Source organism: Mus caroli, unplaced genomic scaffold, assembly GCF_978045245.1.
Source record: "Mus caroli unplaced genomic scaffold, Mus_caroli_1 scaffold_2, whole genome shotgun sequence".
NCBI classification, from domain to species: domain Eukaryota; kingdom Metazoa; phylum Chordata; class Mammalia; order Rodentia; family Muridae; genus Mus; species Mus caroli.
The window spans coordinates 105,573,322-105,593,446 of NW_028227257.1; the positions used below are offsets into that span (position 1 = coordinate 105,573,322).

Below are 20,125 nucleotides of genomic sequence, written 5' to 3' on the forward strand. Positions count from 1 at the left end.
AATCCCTGGGGGGCTCAAGCAAACTCTTTCATAGGTGTCATATATCAAATATTTACAATTATGATTTATAACAACAAAATTACACTTATGACATAGCAACGAAATAACTCTATGGTTGGGGTTCACAACATGAGGATCTGTATTAAAGAGTCACAGCAACAGGAAGACTGAGAACCACTGACACAAGTAAATCTAAGGATCATTAAAATTAACACCCACATACGACAAAATATAAAGGCTACTTCTTGCACAGACATTAGTTAAACCCTTTGATTGCAAAGATTCAGTCCAAAAAGGTAAGTTTTTCTGTTTTTCTCTTTGCCAATGTCAAGCAAGTCAACCCCCACGCCATCATTTGCCCGAGTTCCGTGTCAAATAAAGAGAGGTAGACATTTTTAAAGCATTATGATGATAATAGAGACTTGTAATACCTGTAGCATTTTTAAAATTATTTTTAAGACGATAAAATATTTTCAGTTTTTAGCTGTCCTTCAGTTGTCTGGAAATGTTTAGACCACAAAACTTCCAATAATAAATAATACTTCATATCACTTACCCCTACGTACTTTCAACTTCTACTACTAAAGTACTCACTAATATGAAAGGCCATTTTAAATATCCTTAAGAGAAAGAGCAGCCTCATCTACTAAAGGTAACACTAAAATAGTTTCTTAAAAGGGAATTGGTAAAACTCCATCTCGAAAAACCAAAAATAAGGAAGGGGAGTAAAAAAATAGAAGTTAGGCAAAGGGTTGTCCAATACTGCTGAGGTCCAAGCTACTTACGCCCAAACCATACCAAGAGTTACAGGTGGCTGAAGTAGAAATTTCTGCTTTCCTTGTAGACTCAGTTATATCATGTGATATTTTTCTGAAAACTGTCTTATGAGAGGATGTTTTTGCTACAACAGACACATGAAAGGATGTTTTGCTAAGAACAGACATGTGGTGTTTTTCTGGAAGCAGCCTGTGGAAAGGGCATGCATGTGGTGTTTGGATAGCATGATGCTTGAGAATTCGTACTGTTAAATGGCTCAACAGTCAGTGGACAATGTGGGATGGTACTGGTATGCCTGTCATCCTTTGTTGGTCGTCCTTGGGCTTTGCTAACACTGGTTTTCATCGATGACACCTGGTGGTATTAGTATACGACTGTTTGTCGTGACTTCACAGAGAAGAAAACACCAATAAACTTCGGGTGGTGTTCCAGCAGATTCTTAATGCTTCTTCGGACTCGGACCAATTGGAAGAGCCTTAAGGTTTCTTCTACTCAATCTGCCATTGTTGATTCATAGGTGGTGTTTGTGAATAGACTGAGTTGCTGTGCTGCTGATTCATGTGAAGTAAATCCTGACAACACAGATTAGATTTACTGCAAAGAACTACTTCTAAACAGGCCTCCTTCTTTGCTCTATTAGCCTTCCCTTTTCACTACCTCTGGTGGGCGGTGGGGTAAAAGAAATATTAAAACATTTAAAAACACTTATTAAAAATAGATTTTTAGAAAAATCTAAGCCATGGGGACTGTAGAGATGCCTCAGCAGTTAAGAGTACTAGCTGGTCTCCCAGTGGACCTGAGTTCAGTGCCCAGCAATCACGCATAGGCTCACAGCTCTCTGTAATGGGATCTGATTCCTTTCTGGGTGTGTCTGAAGATAGCAACAGCATACTCATATATATAAAATAAATTTTTAAAAAATCTAAGCCTACATGCAGTTCTTGCAATAAAAATCCATGTCCCAGATCATGTTGCTGTCTCAGATCCTTCTTGCTCTTAGGGAAATAACGGTCTCTACCCATCACACATGCCTCCTTCCCACTCTGCGTTCCATCCACAATGACCCTCCATCCAGTTTCTGAATGCACCACAATTTTTCCTGCCCCAAACTCTTGTTTCCTCTACTTAGAATGACCTTTTCCCCATCTTGTGTCATCACATCTCAGCTCAAATGTCACTTGCTCAAGTAGACTGGTTTATAGACATATAACCCGTGCAGCTGAACAGAGCCAGCAATCAGGAAGGACCTATGTAGTGGAAATTTCTGATTTCTTAGGAAACTCAGTTGTGTCACATGATGTTTTTCTGGAAGCTGTCTTGTGAGAGGATGTTTTGCTGAAGCAGACATATGTGAGGGTAAATGATATTTTGCTGGAGCGGATGTTTAAGAGGGCATGTGATGTTTAGAAAGAATATAAATACAACCCTACAGACAGTGAGAGGATGCTCTTGCACTGCTACACCTTGTAACACTTCACTGGTCTTCACTTCGTTGACAGAACACATTAAAGAATTTCTCATAATATTCAGATTGATTCTTGCCACTTCTATTGACTCCTGCCAATTCAGTGGAGCCTTGCAGTTTCTGCTGGATTGATTCATGTTTGGTATTTGCTATTGGACTGGACTGCTGATATCCTGACAATGAAGATTGGAATCGCCCCAAAGGACTACGTCTAAACAGGTCCACAACCCCTTTCCTATTAACCTCCTTTCCCCGCTACCTCTGCTCGGTGGGCTATAAGGGAGGTTGAAGTATTTAAGAACCCTAATTAAAGCAGGTTTTGAAAAATCTAAGCCTAGAGACCTATGAAAGTGTTCTGCTGCCCGGCCCGAGTCCTAGAATCTTTACAGTTGTAGGCAAGAGCTTCAATTTTCCATTTTGCACTGTATCCTACAAATGGTACCATTGAGCTATCCCTAGGAAGTCTTTATTGATCCCTTTAAATTACTCAAACACTTCCTTACACAGACACCCATTATACCACTTATCACAGTCAATATTTTTATAATCTGAGTGTTTAGTTATGTCTCCAAGCAGAAAATAAACTGTGAGTCCAGAATTCATGTCATTGTTAGAACTTAGCACACAGAAAATGCTGGCTAGGCAAATGCTGGGCTTTATTATCACTTTATGCTGAGTGCTGCAAAGAAGATAAGGCATCTACACCAGGTGGAGAGACATTTAATAAGTAAGAAACCTACTGACATCTTCAACTTGAACTTGTTTAACTCTTCCTACTTCCACTCGTGGGGTAAACGTTTTGTATGTCTGATTTATCTAATAAAGGAGTCAACAACCATGACTGCTAACTCTATTTGGGCCTGCATACTGAAATACTGCATTAATGAGGATGTAGATTGTAAATGATGAACCCTGGGTTAAAGTCACAGGATGAAGAAAGCATTAACAGCGAGACAGCATGAATAGAGTTTGGGCCTTGGCATTAATATCTGATTGTTATGATTTGAACATTAAATGTCCCACATAAGCTCCTGTGTTAAAAGGTTTGGTGGCCAGCAGAAACTACTATGGGGAAACCTATAAACTTTAGGAGGTAGGCGCTGATTGGAGGTAGTACATCACTGGGATATACCTTTGAAGGCCATGTTACCCTACTATGTGGCCACCAGCAAGTGGGAACAGCTTACCAGGCTTGGGAACCTCTGAAGCCACAAACAAATACTTTCTGCTTTGTTTTTTTAATAGGAATTCATCTCAGTAACAAGGACACTGATGAAAACTATATAGTTAAATGTAAAATATCAAATAGGAATGTTAAGTTTTAGGGTTTACAGTTGCATAAGAAATGCATGGCTAATTTACAGGTGCTCCTGAACAAGAAAGAATCCTTTTCTTTCTTGGATAAAATCAGCTTTTGACAAAAAAAAAAAAAAAAAAAAAAAAAAAGGCTGAGGGAAAAAAATACATGAATTAGTAAAGTAATAGGGTCCCTGGGTACCTAACCACATAACACTGAGACTAAGACCTTTCTTTCTGGCCAGTGAGAATATGTCAACTTTTTCCTGAATACTTCAGACTCTCTTACTTTTATGAATTTGCTCAAATTGTTTCCCTGCAATATTCTTTTCACTGGCAAATATTCAATCAGACATCTTCAGAAACAATGTCACTTCCATCAAGAAGGCTCTTATAATTAATACAATTTCTCTTTTATATGTACTGTCCACATAGTTTGCATTTGCCTTATGTCATACATTATTTTTTACAATATCATACTGTTAGGTCAATATTCTATCTCTAGTTTCCTAAGGAATAAATTCTTCAATAGAATTTTATTCCTATAGTCCTGAAAAGTTATTTGTTAAAATCTTGGACTCTCAATTGCTTCAAATAAATCATAGAAGTTTTAATAATACACGCCAGAATATTACATTTGAATTTATCAAGCTTTAATTTGTTGTCTAATTACCATTTCAAACTAATCTATGTTGTAGTTTGGTCTTTTGCTATATATTGTAATGCTAAATACTGGCCCCCAAGTTCTAGTTACCCCCCAGGGACAAGAGAGTTTACACAAGGACCCAAGTGATGCTATGTAACCTTACCCCAAGTTATGCCTGATTGGAGAATAAAGATGCCTACAGCCTATAACTGAGCAGAAGAGAGAGAAGCAAAGTTTCGGTTCCTGGGCTTAGGGTCTGAGGCAGAAACCACAAGGAAGGAGAGAGAAGGCGAGAAAAGAACTAGACTGTCTCAGAGCACTCTATGAGCATATCCCAATTAGTGCTACTGAAAAGTTAGCCAGTCCTTTACCAACTTTCTATTGTACCCTAGTCAATGCCCTGATTATTTCCTACTTAGTGTCTTCCTTTACCAAGAGCAAAAAAGGATGTTTCTAGGTTTTAGTCTTTAGGGAATAAAGAAGGGTTATTTTTATACAATTGTGTATTTCTTAAACTTTGAAAATAGATCTTCTCTACCATTTTATGTATTTATGTTGAGGAAGACAAAACAAAATTAAAAAGGAACAAGACAGGTGGCATATTCTATTATTGCATCACTTGTTAGGCTAAAACAGAAGGGGATCAAAAGTACCAGGCAAGCAAAGGTGGCATATAGACACTGTCTTAATAAACCAAAATTGTTAAGTTTAAAAAATTAAATTAAATAAACAACTCTTAAATTTGTTAGAGCCATAAAACAATGGCTCTAACAGTGATTAAAAGCCAGCATTATACATGATAAGGTAACAATAAAAATATAAATATTTGCTTAACATTATTTTAATTGTATTTAAACTATCCTTAAGCTTTATCAATAAATATAATCCTAAAAAATCAATATTCTTTATAAGTAATCCATTAGAACACTATTGAAATGACTGGTGTCAAATAAATCCACAGAAGTATTATTAGGTCTCATTTACACATTACTTGTAGTGTCTTCAATGTCAAGATAAGTGCTAAGGCATTCTGGTGGCAGATGGTCCTTCCATCCCATTCACTCAGGGTATTTCACTCAACGAAAGTGATGCTCAAATAAAAAAAGTTTAGATTCCAAGGCCCATTTCTTGATCTAATAGAAGAGGACAAGAGACAGGCCATGAAAAAAGGTCCCCTCTGTTGTTGGTTTCTCATGTTTTAAAATTCTGCATTTCTAATGTACAACATGACTCCTCTGGCATATGAACGTAGGTGAAGACATAATTTGTAGAATAATAGGCACTAATATTACATGCCACTTCAATTCTGTCATTTTTCCAATCCATCAAATTGATTAATGCTATAATAACTCTACACAAACCTATCATTTGTGCACTAATGAAGTCAAACTCAGTTTATCCTTAGGCAACTATTCTAAAAGCTCATAGATGTGATTTCTCCAGCCTAGCAGCACACTTAGGCAGTGTTAGAGAAAAGGAAAAAGACAGGAGTGCAGTCAGTCTACTCCCAAAATCGAATGACTTTCTGCCAAAGTTATAAATGCAAATGCTAGCAATATAATAAAATGTTCAAACAAGTAACTGGCTGATCTTAAACAATCAAGTTACTACATAACACAAAGAAAACAAGAAATAAATTAGACACAGGACTGATTATCTCAATGATGTCCACAAATACACTAAGTTTAAAACCCATCATCTTTTAAGCAAATATAGTTAAATAGGTTTTTAGGATAATTAGACTTAAAATATAAGACTATCAAAGTGAGAATTTTTAAAATGCTATAGTAGGTATTAAATTCAACATTAATTCAACCTGCAAACTATAGAAAAAGCCAACAACACATCCCAGCTAAAAATCACGAGATGACTAGACAATGTCCCCAAAGTACAGTTGAAGACAGAGTGTTTTTAAAGCCTTTACAATAAACGTGTTAAGAAGTGACTCTTCCCAAAACAGATTAAAATCAGTCTTCCAGGGATGGGGAGATGAGATGGTTCAGCAGTTAAGAGCACAGACTGCTCTTGTAGAGGACCCAAGTTCAGATTCCAGCACTTACCCACGTTGGGCAGCGTACATTCACCTATAACTCTGGCTCCAGGGAATCCAATGACCTCTTCTGGCCTCCAAAGGCACCTGCACTTACATGCATATACCCCCATAGAAACATAATTAAAATAAAAATAATTTTTAAAAACCTCCCACCTCAACAGTTTGAGAGATCAGTTCATGCCAGAAAAAGACTCGTATTTTTTTTTTAATATTTTTATTACATATTTTCCTCAATTACGTTTCCAATGCTATCCCAAAAGTCCCCCATAGCGCCCCCCCACTTCCCTATCCACCCATTCCCATTCTTTTGGCCCTGGCATTCCCCTATATTGGGGCATATAAAGTTTGCAAGTCCAATGGGCCTCTCTTTCCATTGATGGCTGACTAGGCCATCTTTCGATACATATGCAGCTAGAGACAAGAGCTCCGGGGTTCTAGTTAGTACATCATGTTGTTCCAACAATAGGGTTGCAGATCCCTTTAGCTCCTTGGGTACTTACTCTAGCTTCTCCATTGGGAGCCCTGTGATACATCCAATAGCTGACTGTGAACATCCACTCCTGTGTTTGCTAGGCCCCAGCATCGTCTCACAAGAGACAGCTATAATTGGGTCCTTTCAGCAAAATCTTGCTAGTGTATGCAATGGTGTCAGCGTTTAGAAGTTGATTATGGGATGGATCCCTGGATACGGCAGTCTCTAAATGGTCCATCCTTTCATCACCGCTACGAACTTTGTCTCTGTAACTCCTTCCCTGGGTGTTTTGTTCCCAATTCTGAGAAGGTGCACAGTGTCCACACTTTGGTCTTCATTCTTCTTGAGTTTCATGCGTTTAGCAAATTGTATCTTAAATCTTGGGTATCCTAAGTTTTGGGCTAATATCCACTTATCAGTGAATACATATTGTGTGAGTTCTTTTGTGATTGTGTTACTTCACTCAAGATGATGCCCTCCAGGTCCACCTGAAAAAATGTTCAACATCCTTAATCATCAGGGAAATGCAAATCAAAACAACCCTGAGATTCCACCTCACACCAGTCAGAATGGCTAAGATCAAAAATTCAGGTGACAGCAGTTGCTGGCGAGGATGTGGAGAAAGAGGAACACTCCTCCATTGTTGGTGGGATTGCAAGCTTGTACAACCACTCTGGAAATCAGTCTGGCGGTTCCTCAGAAAATTGGACATAGTACTACCGGAGGATCCAGCAATACCTCTCCTGGGCATATATCCAGAAGATGTCCCAACTGGTAAAAAGGACACATGTTCCACTATGTTCATAGCAGCCCTACTTATAATAGCCAGAAGCTGGAAAGAACCCAGATGTCCCTCAACAGAGGAATGGATACAGAAATTATGGTACATTTACACAATGGAGTACTACTCAGCTATTAAAAAGAATGAATTTATGAAATTCCTAGCCAAATGGATGGACCTGGAGGGCATCATCTTGAGTGAAGACTCGTATTTTTAAAAAAGGAGAAATGCAGGAGCCATGTTGTCATTTTCATACAACTAAAACACAAGTAGGTACATTGTGTAGCATAGGATAAGGCAATTTAGAATGTACTGCAAGGAAGTGCATATACAAAGATTAAAGACTAACAGGTTCAAATAAGGGTTCTATGAGGCTTGGAATGTACCTCAATTATTATAGAGCTTGCCAGGCATGCACAAAAAACTGGGAGTACCCTATAAGCCAGGTGCTATGGCACATGCCTATAATCCCAGCACTCAGAAGGTAAGAGCAGTGGAATCAGAAGTTCAAATTCACCTATGGCTACATAACAAGTTCAAGGCCAGTCTGTTCTACATAAGACCTTGTCTAAAAAAAATATAGATAGATTGATTGATTGATTGATTGATTGATTGATTGATTTGTGACTCTGAAAGTTTCTTAGACTTACAGTGTTGGTTACAACTTATCTTAAGTCCTTAGGAAGAAACTTATTGATTGGTATCAGAGCCTTTGTTGCTTGTGATGTATGATGTGTGAATGTGTAAATACATAAACCGCGCTTAGCATTTCAGAAAGTAAATTTACTAGGGTGTGTGTGTGTGTGTGTGTGTGTGTGTGTGTATGAATGTCCAAGAGACACAGGTGACACTTAAAATAAGATTAAACTCTTTTCATCTCTTTCATTCATTTAGCTCAGATAAGGTAATATTAAGGATCTATGTAGATTAATTGAGATTTTTGACCACCTTACTCTACCTACTCAAGCATGTATTTGTGGATATGGCTAAAAGCTATGTATTAGAAGATCCTTTAGTGATATGTGGTAATTCTCAGATTCCCCCCCCCCATTTAAATGAACAAAGAAGTTATTAAAAACCTAAATGGCTTTAATAAGGCAAAAATGAATATAAAATTGTCATTGTACTCCAGAATCTAATTTTATTGACTGGGTAGGGTGGAAGGAAAGGAAACAAGGGATGCCAACCATTTACAGCACAGTAAGTGAAAACCGGTGATATAGAGAAAAAGGTTAGGTCTCAAAGTCACTTAGATTCCCCCAATTCTACAATTTATCATCTGAATAACCTTGGACAAGTTGCTTAACCTTCTCTTGCCGCATTATCTTACTGTAAAAGAGGAAATAGTAAATGTCTTCTAAGATGGTTGAAAGAATAACGTTAGGATATTAAGCATCCTAATTCCCATCACATGGAAAGCAGAGACAGGGATCCCTGGAGCAAGTCCAGATTAGCCATAGCCACTTTTAGTGAGCTTCTGTTTGGACTGAGAGAAGCCCTGACTCACTTAATAAGGTGAACATCAGTAAAGACAACAGAGGTCTAGAACACACACACACAGAGGAGAGAGGGAGGGGGGGAGAGAGGGAGAGAGGGAGAGAGGGAGAGGAGAGAAGGAGAGAGGGAGAGAGGGAAAGAGGGAGAGAGGGAGAGAGGGAGAGAGGGGGAGAGAGGGAGAGGAAGAGGGGGAGAAAGGGAGAGAGGGGGGAGAGAGAGAGGAAGAGAGAGGAAGAGAGGGAGAGAGGGAGAGAGGGAGAGGGGGAGAGGGGGAGGGAGAAGGAGAGGGAGAGAGATCTGCACAGCAGTTGCTACATTATTCTAAAAGAAAAACAAAATCCAATTGATTCATTTCATTTAACATTTTATCTACAGATCAATAAAGTCAATTAGCTATGGCACAAAAGATAATCTAAAACAGTAAATAGAAATATAAAGATTTGTCTTTAATCTGTAGTCCATGATTTCTAAAGCACAAGCACATGGCAAGATGGAGACATCTTTTAGGGGAGTATAATGATTTCATTTTAGGTGTCAACTTGTTTGGATCAAGGGCTACTGAGAGAACTATTAAGGTGTGATTTGTGAGAGTGTCTGTAAGGGTGTTTCCAAAAGAGACTGATAATTAAGTATCCCCCCCACCCCCACACCCCCACCCCTGCAATTAGCTAAGGGACCAGAGGAAATAAAAATTTCCACAGAAAGGCCAAGCCCAGGTGGGTAGTACAATCTCTGAGCATGAAAGCCATGGGAAAAAAACCCTGCTGGGAGCCAGATCATTCCAAGGCTTTCTTAGAGACTCTGATGAAAGTACAAATGAAACTTCAGCTCTGTGTCCTTGCCCACTGGCAGACTTGACAAAGGCAGGAATCTAGCTTTCCTTACTGAAGGGCTGTGATTATCAGTCCTAAGGCAGAGCTGTGCCTCAGTACCCTGTTCTCTTTGCCAACACTGTTTATTTAGTTTTCTGCTGACTTCAGCCCATTTCTCCCCTAAAAGGTATTTAAGACACTGCACTTAATAAACTTGCATAAGCATAAGCTCCCAGCTTAGCAAGACCTCCTTATTCCAGCTTCTTGTCTTCTCTATCTTCTCATCCCTAATCCTCCCTTTCAACACCTGATCGATCGTGAAGGACCCTTATTCCTGTGGGTTGAGATCACAAGCCGATAAGAACATTCCTCCATGATTAGTTATTGCCTATCTTGAATTTTTTCCTTGACTTCCTCTGATGGTGGACTATAAAATATAAGATGAAATAAGTGTTCGCCCTACCACAAGAAAAAAACGGGAAAAGATTCATGGTCCCTTCCTCCCTCTCCCACCTTCTGCTTGCTTCCTTCCCTCCTCACCTTCTGCCCCATGACACTGGAACTACTACAATCCTTGGACTCTTGAGACTTAGTATCGGTCATTTTGTGGGTTCTCTAAGCCCTTCAGTCTTGGACTGAAACATCACCTTCTCTGGTTTACAGAACTTCAGATTTGGACTGAGCCCACTACAGTCATCCCAATGTCTCCAAGTTATATAGACAGCCTGTGTGAAACATCTTATCCTTCATAATCAAATAAGATAATTGCCCAAATAAATTTCCTCTCACATATTCATGTCTATCTATACCTGTGCCCCACTGACTTTCCTTCTCTGTAGAACACTAATACAGAGGGAACTCTATAAAGAATAATTCATTATTCCATCTGAAGAACAAAAACACCTAAATACCAGTTAAATAAATAGTTAACATATTATAACTAGTTCTCATCACTAGCCAAATTAGTGTCTCTAACTGATAATAGTAATAGTAAGAACAATGACAACATAATAGCTCTTTAATGAAACATGCAAATCAGAAGCATTACTTATATGTCAAGATGTCCATAAGCTTTTATTTGCTTGTTTCGGGGTTTTGTGGTTCTGAGGACTGAACCCCGGGCCTCAGGCATGCTACAAAAGCATGCTAGATAAGTATTCTACTGGGCTATGTTCCCAGCCTCAAAACATTTTCATTTAACATAAAGACTAATACGCAAAGGTAGCTAACAAATGGCCAAATTATTACTCAGCAGTCAGTAACAACGGCCTTTTAATGATAAACAGATGATAAAATTTATTTATATGAAGTTTTGCCAATGTATAGGTTGACCAGATAATAAAATATAAGTGAAAAGATAGTCTATTATATCTAAGAATGTTGTATTCAATAGGATAAATACACACCAAAACCTTTCTTTTTTTAATTCAAGGGAAGATTAAGTTATAAAGAAATTTCTGTGGCTTAGAAAAGTTCTTAGTGATAAAAATATACAATTAGCACAAAAACACACAATGAAATGCTTTTTATGGCTTCTATTTTGCTAACATAGTTACTGTTAATGCAAATTGTCATGATAAAATGACTTTTTATAAAAAGAGCCTTCATTACTAACCCATCAAATTTCATTTTTATTACTGATGTAAAAAAGTTCAAAACCATGATTCATTTATAGACTATACAAAAATAAGAAAAGAGTTCAAGAATAGAGGGTCATTTACAAAGCAATTAAAAATTAAAGCATGAATTTTTCTTACTGGCAAGGCGAACCCGTCTCTTCCCCATATAAATGAGTTTAGCTAAATTTACTGAACATTATAACTTCTGTCTTTAAAAAAAATGAAAAGTCTGAATTTTCCATCTCTTCTCTATCTCGTATCTTCTATCTAATAACTACTTCTCAAGATATTTTTTAAATGTTTGAGAAATGTTAAGAAGTTTGATGATGTTTTCTTTCAATTTTCACTCAAATATGGCAAGCTTAAGTTAACACTAATAACTCAAAAGCATCCACAGAGATAATACTGGCAAATTTAAGAGGGTGCCCATCATCACAATCTTTTAAGCTAAATCATTCAAAATTATGAGCCGTGAGTATAGCTGGAATAGTGGTATTGTATTTGTCTAACATACACAAGGCACTGGGTCCCATTCCAAACACATCTTAAAAAGAGGAGTTATTTAAGAGTATCAAAATGTAATAGAACTTACAAGAAAATTAAAATTGACATTACCTCAACTGCAGACAATTTTCAATAAACATGCCTTTCAAAGAATCTTAGCAGCATATTAAAGTTTTCAAAAGGAGTAAAGCATTGCCTTTAAGAATCTGGTTTGCAATATATTCATGAATACAGTAGGATCAAATAAAAGGTCATGCTTCTGTCAATCAACAATACATTGCCTCTCATCTAAAGTATAACCTTATTTTGTCTGTTTGCCTTCACCACCTGCCCCTTCAATATCAACTTCACATCTACCAACACGATAAGTTCCATAATATAATACTATCCATATGACTGATAATGAAAAAAAAGATTATCTGAAATATGATGGCCATGTCAATAACTTCACAGTAATTCTTTGGTGCCTTCCTCAATGCTACTGGGAAATCCTCAGAACACCGAGTAAAAACAACTAAGAAAATATTTTATTTTAAAAAGCAAAACAACTGAATGTATTGTTCTCAGCACATTTAAAATATTAATGCATTTCTTCGATTATCTGTTGTGGTTTTCATCATTAAATACTTTAATTAATACTCAATATGGTCTTGTCAACAGTAGCATCGCTGCCCCTTCATACCAAACTTTTAAAAAATTTAAAAAATGTAAACACTTTTTGGTGGTACTGAACATCAAACTCAGGCCTTGTACTTCCACTGTGCCACATTACACTCCTACCAACATTGTAAGATTATTTTAGCCTCTATTTTTCCATTTATCTCAGCCTCTAGAACCTTTCTTGGTGTAATGTTCTGTACTAAGATGAGGGAAAACAGAACAAAGCATACTTTCTTATAATATAAAAACACTTTTAAAATATGCCTGATTTTGTGTGTATATTCATGTCCGTGTCTGATGTTTGGGATCGAACCCAGGGTCACCCACATGACAGGTAAATGGCTTACCCCTGTGCTACACTTGATATAACAGTGAAGGGGAAACAGTAAATGTCTTCTAGGACTGTTGAAAGAATAAAGTTAGGATATTAAGTATCCTGGCTCCCATCACATAGGAAGCATAGAAAGGGACCCCCAGAGCAAGCTGGCTAGCCAAGCTAGCATCACTGGTGAGCTAAAACATGCTGATTTTAATCCCACTTATTTTCAAGATACTTACATCTAGGGACATATTCATGCTCAAGTATAAATAAACAAACCAGAAACTTATGTGTTAGGGATACTCATCAATTGAAAAAAAAATAATGAAAATTTAAAATTCAGAGATTATTTATAAAATGTCTAAAGGGCTGGAGGTATGGCTCAGCAGTTAGGAGCACTGACTCACTGGTTAGGAATTTTTCCAGAAAACATGGGTTCAATTCCCAGCATTTAAATGACAGCTCATAACCATCTGTAATTCCAGTCCCCAGGATCCAACACCATCACCCAGATATACAGCAGGCAAAACAATGCCCTTAATAAAATAAAATACATTTTTCAAAAGTTTTTAGGTGAATCAATATCTAAGACCATGTTTTATCCTTTTAAAATTCCAAATCTAGCCTATAATAATCTAGAAAACCAAATTGTTCATTCAAAGTCCTAATTTATTATTCTTTTCATGTTACTTAGGTAAAAGAGTAATTCAAATTCCTCTTCTACTTTAAGAAATTTATCCCACAAATGCAAGCACCACTGCAAAGAGAAAAATCATATATACCTTCAATGTCTTTGGCACACATCAACGTGAGCAAACTGACTTGCCAAATTCTCTTTTTACTCTCTAGCTAATATAGGCTGCCAGAAATATTACACAATAAGTATAGAAAAGCAAAACAAGATCAAGAGCCATTGTGGTGCAGCAAAAACAACTCCTTCTGGTTACTCTAAAACTAATGTGGGTGCTGCTGTGAAGGAAAATTGATACAGTTAACATTCATAACTGCATGACTTTTAAAAGGATAACCTGGCTTAAAAATGTAAAAGCTTTTTAAAAGAGGGACTGTCCTCCCTGAGATCACACATTACAAAGAGAACCTGACCCCAACATGCTTCCTCTTCCTCCTAGATCCCTTGTTCCTAACAGTCTGCTTCTCTAATTTTCTATTTGCTTATAATAAGAGTAGGAGCTGGTGTGGATATTCTGGTGTACAGAGCACCTACTGTCTCCAATCCTTCATTTATACTGACTGGTAAAATATCCTTAAAACCCCAGCACTTGGAGACAGAAACAGATAAAACTGGTCTACACTGCAAGATCCAGGCCAAATGGCAAGGCTACTTATTGAGACCCTGTCTCTAAAAAGCAAAACAAGACAAACAAACAAAAAAATCCTAAAAATCCACCGGTTTTTAGGTTTTCACAAGTAAATTATGGTTTCTTTACTACAATGAAATACTACTTGGCCATTCAAATATGACAGCAAATAATTTCATCATAGACATGAGAAGAGATCCCATTATATCATATGACAAAAGAAATGTACCCTCTTGTATTATCTATGCCTGTATTTTTAATTTAGGAGAAAGAAATGATAGATTTGCTCAGCAAAGTTTTGAATATGAGATGGGATTTTAAAGTCTTAATTTTGGCAGTAGGCTGTCAGGTGATTTTTCACTTTATCCTTACAGTTCTCTGTATTATTTTCATTTTTCTATAATGACCATGAATCATTACTATTATTATTATTATTTTAAAAAAAGAATCTCATTTGACAGGGAAAAAATGTCCTAGACACACACATTCAAATGGTGTTGAGTCTTAAGAAGAAGCAGGGGTTATTGGCATGGTCACTTCAAATAGACAATAGCATGTGCCAAAGATGGACACTACAAACAGTTTAGAAAGTCTAGAGGTTCAGGGAAGGGAGTGACAGAGAGGAAACTAGCGTAGCACACCTGGACTTACAGAGAGGCTTTAAGTCACTGAGCCCTACTGACGTTGGGAAACCAAGGAAGGCGTTGAAACTAGAGAAGTCACACCAAATATTTTAAGAAAATAAAAATTTACAAAAACAACAATCCCACTGAGACCTGTAGTATAAAGATTATTTTAGAAGAGAGCAAGAGAGACTGGAAGCCCCAAAATTAGCTAATTCACAGATGGATAAGTCAAGTAAGCATTAAAAAAATATACTTTTAAAAAGTTAAGAGTTGTAGAAACAGAAAGTTGGTTGCACTAAGGAATCAGAATGGGGAACTGTGAGTCGAGATACACTGCTAGTAGAGACAATAGGGGATCTCTTATACTGAGCAATCAAAGAAAGCTTTAGTAGTAAGCTTGCCATGACTCTAACAAAACACCTGACGTAATCAACTTACAAAGAAGAAAGGTATGTTTTTGCCTCAGAGTTTGGGAGGTTTTGGTTCACAGGAGGGAACTGCCTTGAACCTGTGGTGAAGCAGGTATATCAGAACAAAACTGTTCACTTCATGGTGAGGACTCAGCAAAAGAGACAAAGGTCTCACAATCAGCACCTCTTAAAGTTTCTCCCAATGCCACAGAGGGGATCAAAACTTTGGATAACATCGGTCTTTGGGGAACACTGCAGACCCACACTAAAGCAGCTTACATAAACATGTCCTTTACAAATCAGCCTCCAGGGAAGGGACTGCAGAAACATCACTCACACACACACACACACACACACACACACAAATCAGCCTCCCAGGGAAGGGACTGCAGAAATATCACACACACACACACACACACACACAAAGAAATATCACAGGTACCAGATAAACGGTAAGATACCTTAAATATTTCCAAAAGAAATATCAAAATGTACACTAGCTCATGACCACTGGAAGGAAGAATAGTCAAACTATCGAATATATTAAAACTCAGGTCGGGCGTGGTGGCCCATGCCTTTGATCCCAGCACTTGGGAGGCAGAGGCAGGCGGATTTCTGAGTTCGAGGCCAGCCTGGTCTACAAAGTGAGTTACAGGACAGCTAAGGCTACACAGAGAAACCCTGTCTCAAAAAACCAAAAAACAAAAACAAAAAACTCAGAGTCCTCAATTATAAAAAAGAAAAAATTCATAATTATTATTAAAACAGAACTATGTAAACATGTATCTCTACCTTACAAGTTAACCTCTTCCTTCTAAGAATACTAAATTATGACCAGAAACAAAATACTGTGGATAGCTGTTGGATCTAAGTTACACTTACAAATCACTTGAAGGCCAAGGCTAAACCCAGATGATCTTCTCTTCAGTTCTTGACTAAGTATAATCTTTTAATTTGAAAATTTAGTCACTTAAATTACAAAAGTAAAACAGGCTCACTATAGTAATCCAAATAAACCAGAAACACGGTTCCTCCATTTTCTATCGTCATCCATCATCCTCTCCTATTTTCTTGAAACTTCTAAGGAGAATTAGTTGAATTGTTCTGGAAGTTTTCTTTGCTTAGGTAAGCATATACATGTCCGTACAGAACTTATTTAATAAGTTCATACACGACATATATAATACTACAACTTTTTACTTAATATAATTCTAGCTTGAAAGCTAACACATATCACATCTCTTTACTGTCAATACCTATAAACACCCAAGTATACACATTGCTTTTATCGTTGTATTTTATTATTATTCTCCCCACCACCACCACCACCAAGCCAGGATCTCTCTATACGGCCCAGACTATACCTGAACTGGCAATCCTCCTGCCTCTGCCTCCCTACTGCTACTATTACAAGTGTTCATCACCAAGTCAGAAATAAATTTGCCTTTTCAAAGGACAAACATAATATTTTTAACACAGGTACAGAGTATATAAGGATTAAATCAAGCTACTTAACATATCCATAATCAACTCATCAACTTTCTTGTAGTGACATTAGAAATCTTTCCCTTTGGCTATTTTGAAATATACATTTGTGCTGGTAGGTTTCTGTCAAGTTTTCACAAACGTAGACATATTTTGGAAGTGTGAACTCAATTGAAAAAATTCTTCTATCACTTGTCTGTGGGCAAGTCTGTGGGGCACTTCCTTTATTAATGACTTTATTAATGACTGACACCTGCGAGTCCAGTTCACTGTGGGTGGTGTGCCTACCCCGAGGCAGGTGGTCCTGGGTTGGTTGTATAAGAAAGCAGGTTAAGAAAGCTACAGGGAACAAGTCAGTAAACAGTGGTCCTCCTCCACAGTCGCCTGCCCAGGCTTCCCTTCATGACAGACTATGATTCAACAATAAACTGAAATACTCCCTTCCTTCTCTTGGTCACAGCAATAGAAATCTAAGAAAGACAACATTACTACCACTTGTAGTCACCATGAAAGGAAACAAACGGAAAAAAAAAACAACAACAACACACATTCATTCCTTGAGTTTAAATGATTCATGTCACCATGAATGAAATAATTACCTTCTTGTTAAGAATATCTAGTATTCTTTTGTATATATGCCCATCTCTTTGATCCATTCGTCTGCTGACAGACACTTGGTTTGCTTCCATATCTTGGCTATTATGATTAGTGCTAAGGATGGAATACACATACCTCTCTAACAACTCATTTATTTTAGGTACTGTTGAAACTGTTTGATTGGTATATCATAATCTGATATACATCTGAGACATTCTTATGTTTTTTACTAGTAGAAATAATGCTATAATGATTATTGTATAGTTCTTTAAGGAATTGGTCCTCAAATTTCTATCAAATAAATCCACATACAGATGATTTCTGGATTAGAATATAACATCTTAGGAAATATTGCTAGGTCAGGCTCCTAAAGGGAGCCTAATTTACACTCACGAAAAGTGAGAAAGCAAGGTTTCTCTACTCTATATGTCCCTGACAATACTAGAGATTATCATATTCACTTTTCCCTAAATTGAAAAATTATCAGTTACTTGTGGAGGGCAACTTTTCACCTGGTCATTATCTAGTTGTATTTCTCCTTTTATGAAATACTTACTCAGAATTTTTTTGCCTTTCTTTTGGGAGGTTTTTTTTTTATAATTAAATGTTTTTCTTAAAATATATATATATAGTGGAGATTTATTTATATTTATGGTAGAGATTTTATTGTTTTGTTTGTTTTGCTTCAAACATGTTCTCCCTATAAAGCCCAGCCAGGCTGGCTAGCCTCAAGCCTGTAATAGTCTCTTGTCTCAGCCTCCCAAGTGCTTGTGACTACAGGCAAGAGCCCCATACCCAGCTCTTCATGGTGTCTTTTAACATCAAAAGCTTCCTATATTCTTATACAACCATTTCGATTATGGAATGTATATTCCATGTTTTGCTTAGAAACTCCTGTTATCCAATATTACAAAAATAAATACCCTGTACTTGTCCTTGTTTTTTTTCTATTATTTTATTGTAAGTTCGTTTGTGCTACATTTAAACCTTTAATACATCTACAATTAATTCATGCTATATTTTGACTTAGGAGCTGTTCCTATACTACTTTCTATTTACTGAACTATCTAGTTTTAAATATGTCCTACTACCATAACAGATCACTACAAACACCTTAAGACAACATACAAAATTCCTGGGGATTTGTAAACTTCACTAACTGAGGTAGAATTCTGAACTTATCAAAAGTTTATCAAATACCATTTCTTGTTATCTTGTTGAAAGGAAATCACACATTGGACATATACATTCAGAATATGAACATATACTGTAAAATGATTTATGACATAGTATCAGTCTAAAATAAACCACTGACCTCAAGTCAGAGGCCTGACTTTTTCAACCTCACTGATAAAGTCAGAAAGAACTATTACTTGAAATCTGTGTTACTTACTCAAGTCATGGGTATTTAAGGAGAACCGACAGACAGGTCCTAGGATACAATGGGAAACAAAATTCCCTGCTTTCATGAAACTTACAATCTCTCTTCTATCCTCTTACCTATAAAATGATATTTTAAAGGAAATCTATGTTCACACAAGTTCAATACAATGGAAAGCATTTGGAAAAGTTGATAACACATTATACTTTTCATTTCCAATACTTTACCCCAAATACGACTGTTTATCTTAGTGAGTATGTCCTCATTCGAACGTAGAAAACACTGCTGGAATTAACATTCATCCCATTAACTCTTAACTCTTTTTTTCTATCATAGCCACTTTCGCCAAAATAAAAACTTCAATATGTGTGTGTGTGTGTGTGTGTGTGTGTGTGAATAGATGTTTACTTTCTTTAAACTTCATGCCCATGAAGAATAGTTCAAAGAATCCCACAGACTTTGCAAATGGTTTGGAGAACAAGCATTGTTGTTGTTGGTGACCCATCAACAACAGGTAAAGAAGGGCAGCTCAAGAGTGACAGTCACCTTAAACTTGAGAACCCAAGACCAGAGAGGCTGCCCTATTCCCACGGAAACCTTGGGGGAGGCGAGGACTGAACCCGTGGCCACGCCCCCACCTCGATCTCCAGCCCCGGGCCTCCGCCACCCAAACCGCGAAGTCGGGGAACAAAGAGCCGCGGAGGGCGTGAGGTCAGGACTCTGTCCCTGCAGGGTGACCTTGGCCATGTGTCCTCAGTTTCCTCATCCGGAAAGTGAAGCCAAGCCTCCATGGCCGCTGCCGCCTCCACCCAGGCTGTGGACTCAGCACCCTCGACCCACGGCTGCAGGGAAACTCCAGCCCTCTCCCTCCCCACGCGGATCCCCGCCGCCACCCACGCCGCCCGGTCGGCGCCCACGCGGGCTACCTGCGATCTGGGAGACGAACGCTTCCGCCACCAGAGACATGTCGGCTGCGAGGTCCTGCGCGCGCGCCTGAGCTCCGCGGCGCTCGGCGCCCTCCCGCGCGACCTCGGCGGCCTCCCCCCGCAGCTGACGAACTTCGCTGGGCCAACGCTAAGGCGAGCAGAGCTCACCTCGGCAGCGGTGGCTCGGCCCGCAAGGTTACCGCCAGGCCGACCAAGCACTTCCGGCGTCGCTGACAACGCGCGCCGGCACTTCCGGCTGCTCCGCCCCGCGCGCTCCGGACCTGCGAGAGCCCTAAGAGAGCAGGCTCTCTCCGGCTAGTGTCTTTTGGATTTGCTTGCAACCTTTCAGCAGTTCAACAAGACAGAAACAAGCTTCAAGAGATTCAAGTGCCTGGTCTGGTTCTACTGGAGCCCAGAAACTCAGGAATTCTCTCAATTCCACTAACTGTAGGATTCGGGGTCCATAGACAGATATTAGTG

The 20,125-nt window shown here is 38.2% G+C and overlaps 1 protein-coding gene across 2 annotated transcripts in view; it reads right to left on the reverse strand.

Moving 5' to 3' along the window:
- The window catches only part of Mtx2 (metaxin 2), a 52,872-nt gene extending 32,982 nt beyond the window's left edge, over positions 1–19,890 (reverse strand). The window contains exon 1 of one of the 2 annotated variants that reach the window (XM_021183930.2): positions 19,646–19,890. In XM_021183930.2, the coding sequence (XP_021039589.1) occupies positions 19,646–19,685 (40 nt within the window). In that variant the 5' untranslated portion in view covers positions 19,686–19,890. The remainder of the gene's footprint in view (positions 1–19,645) is intronic. The other variant, XM_085834783.1, reaches the window with a different exon arrangement.
- Between the last annotated feature and the right edge of the window lie 235 nt (positions 19,891–20,125).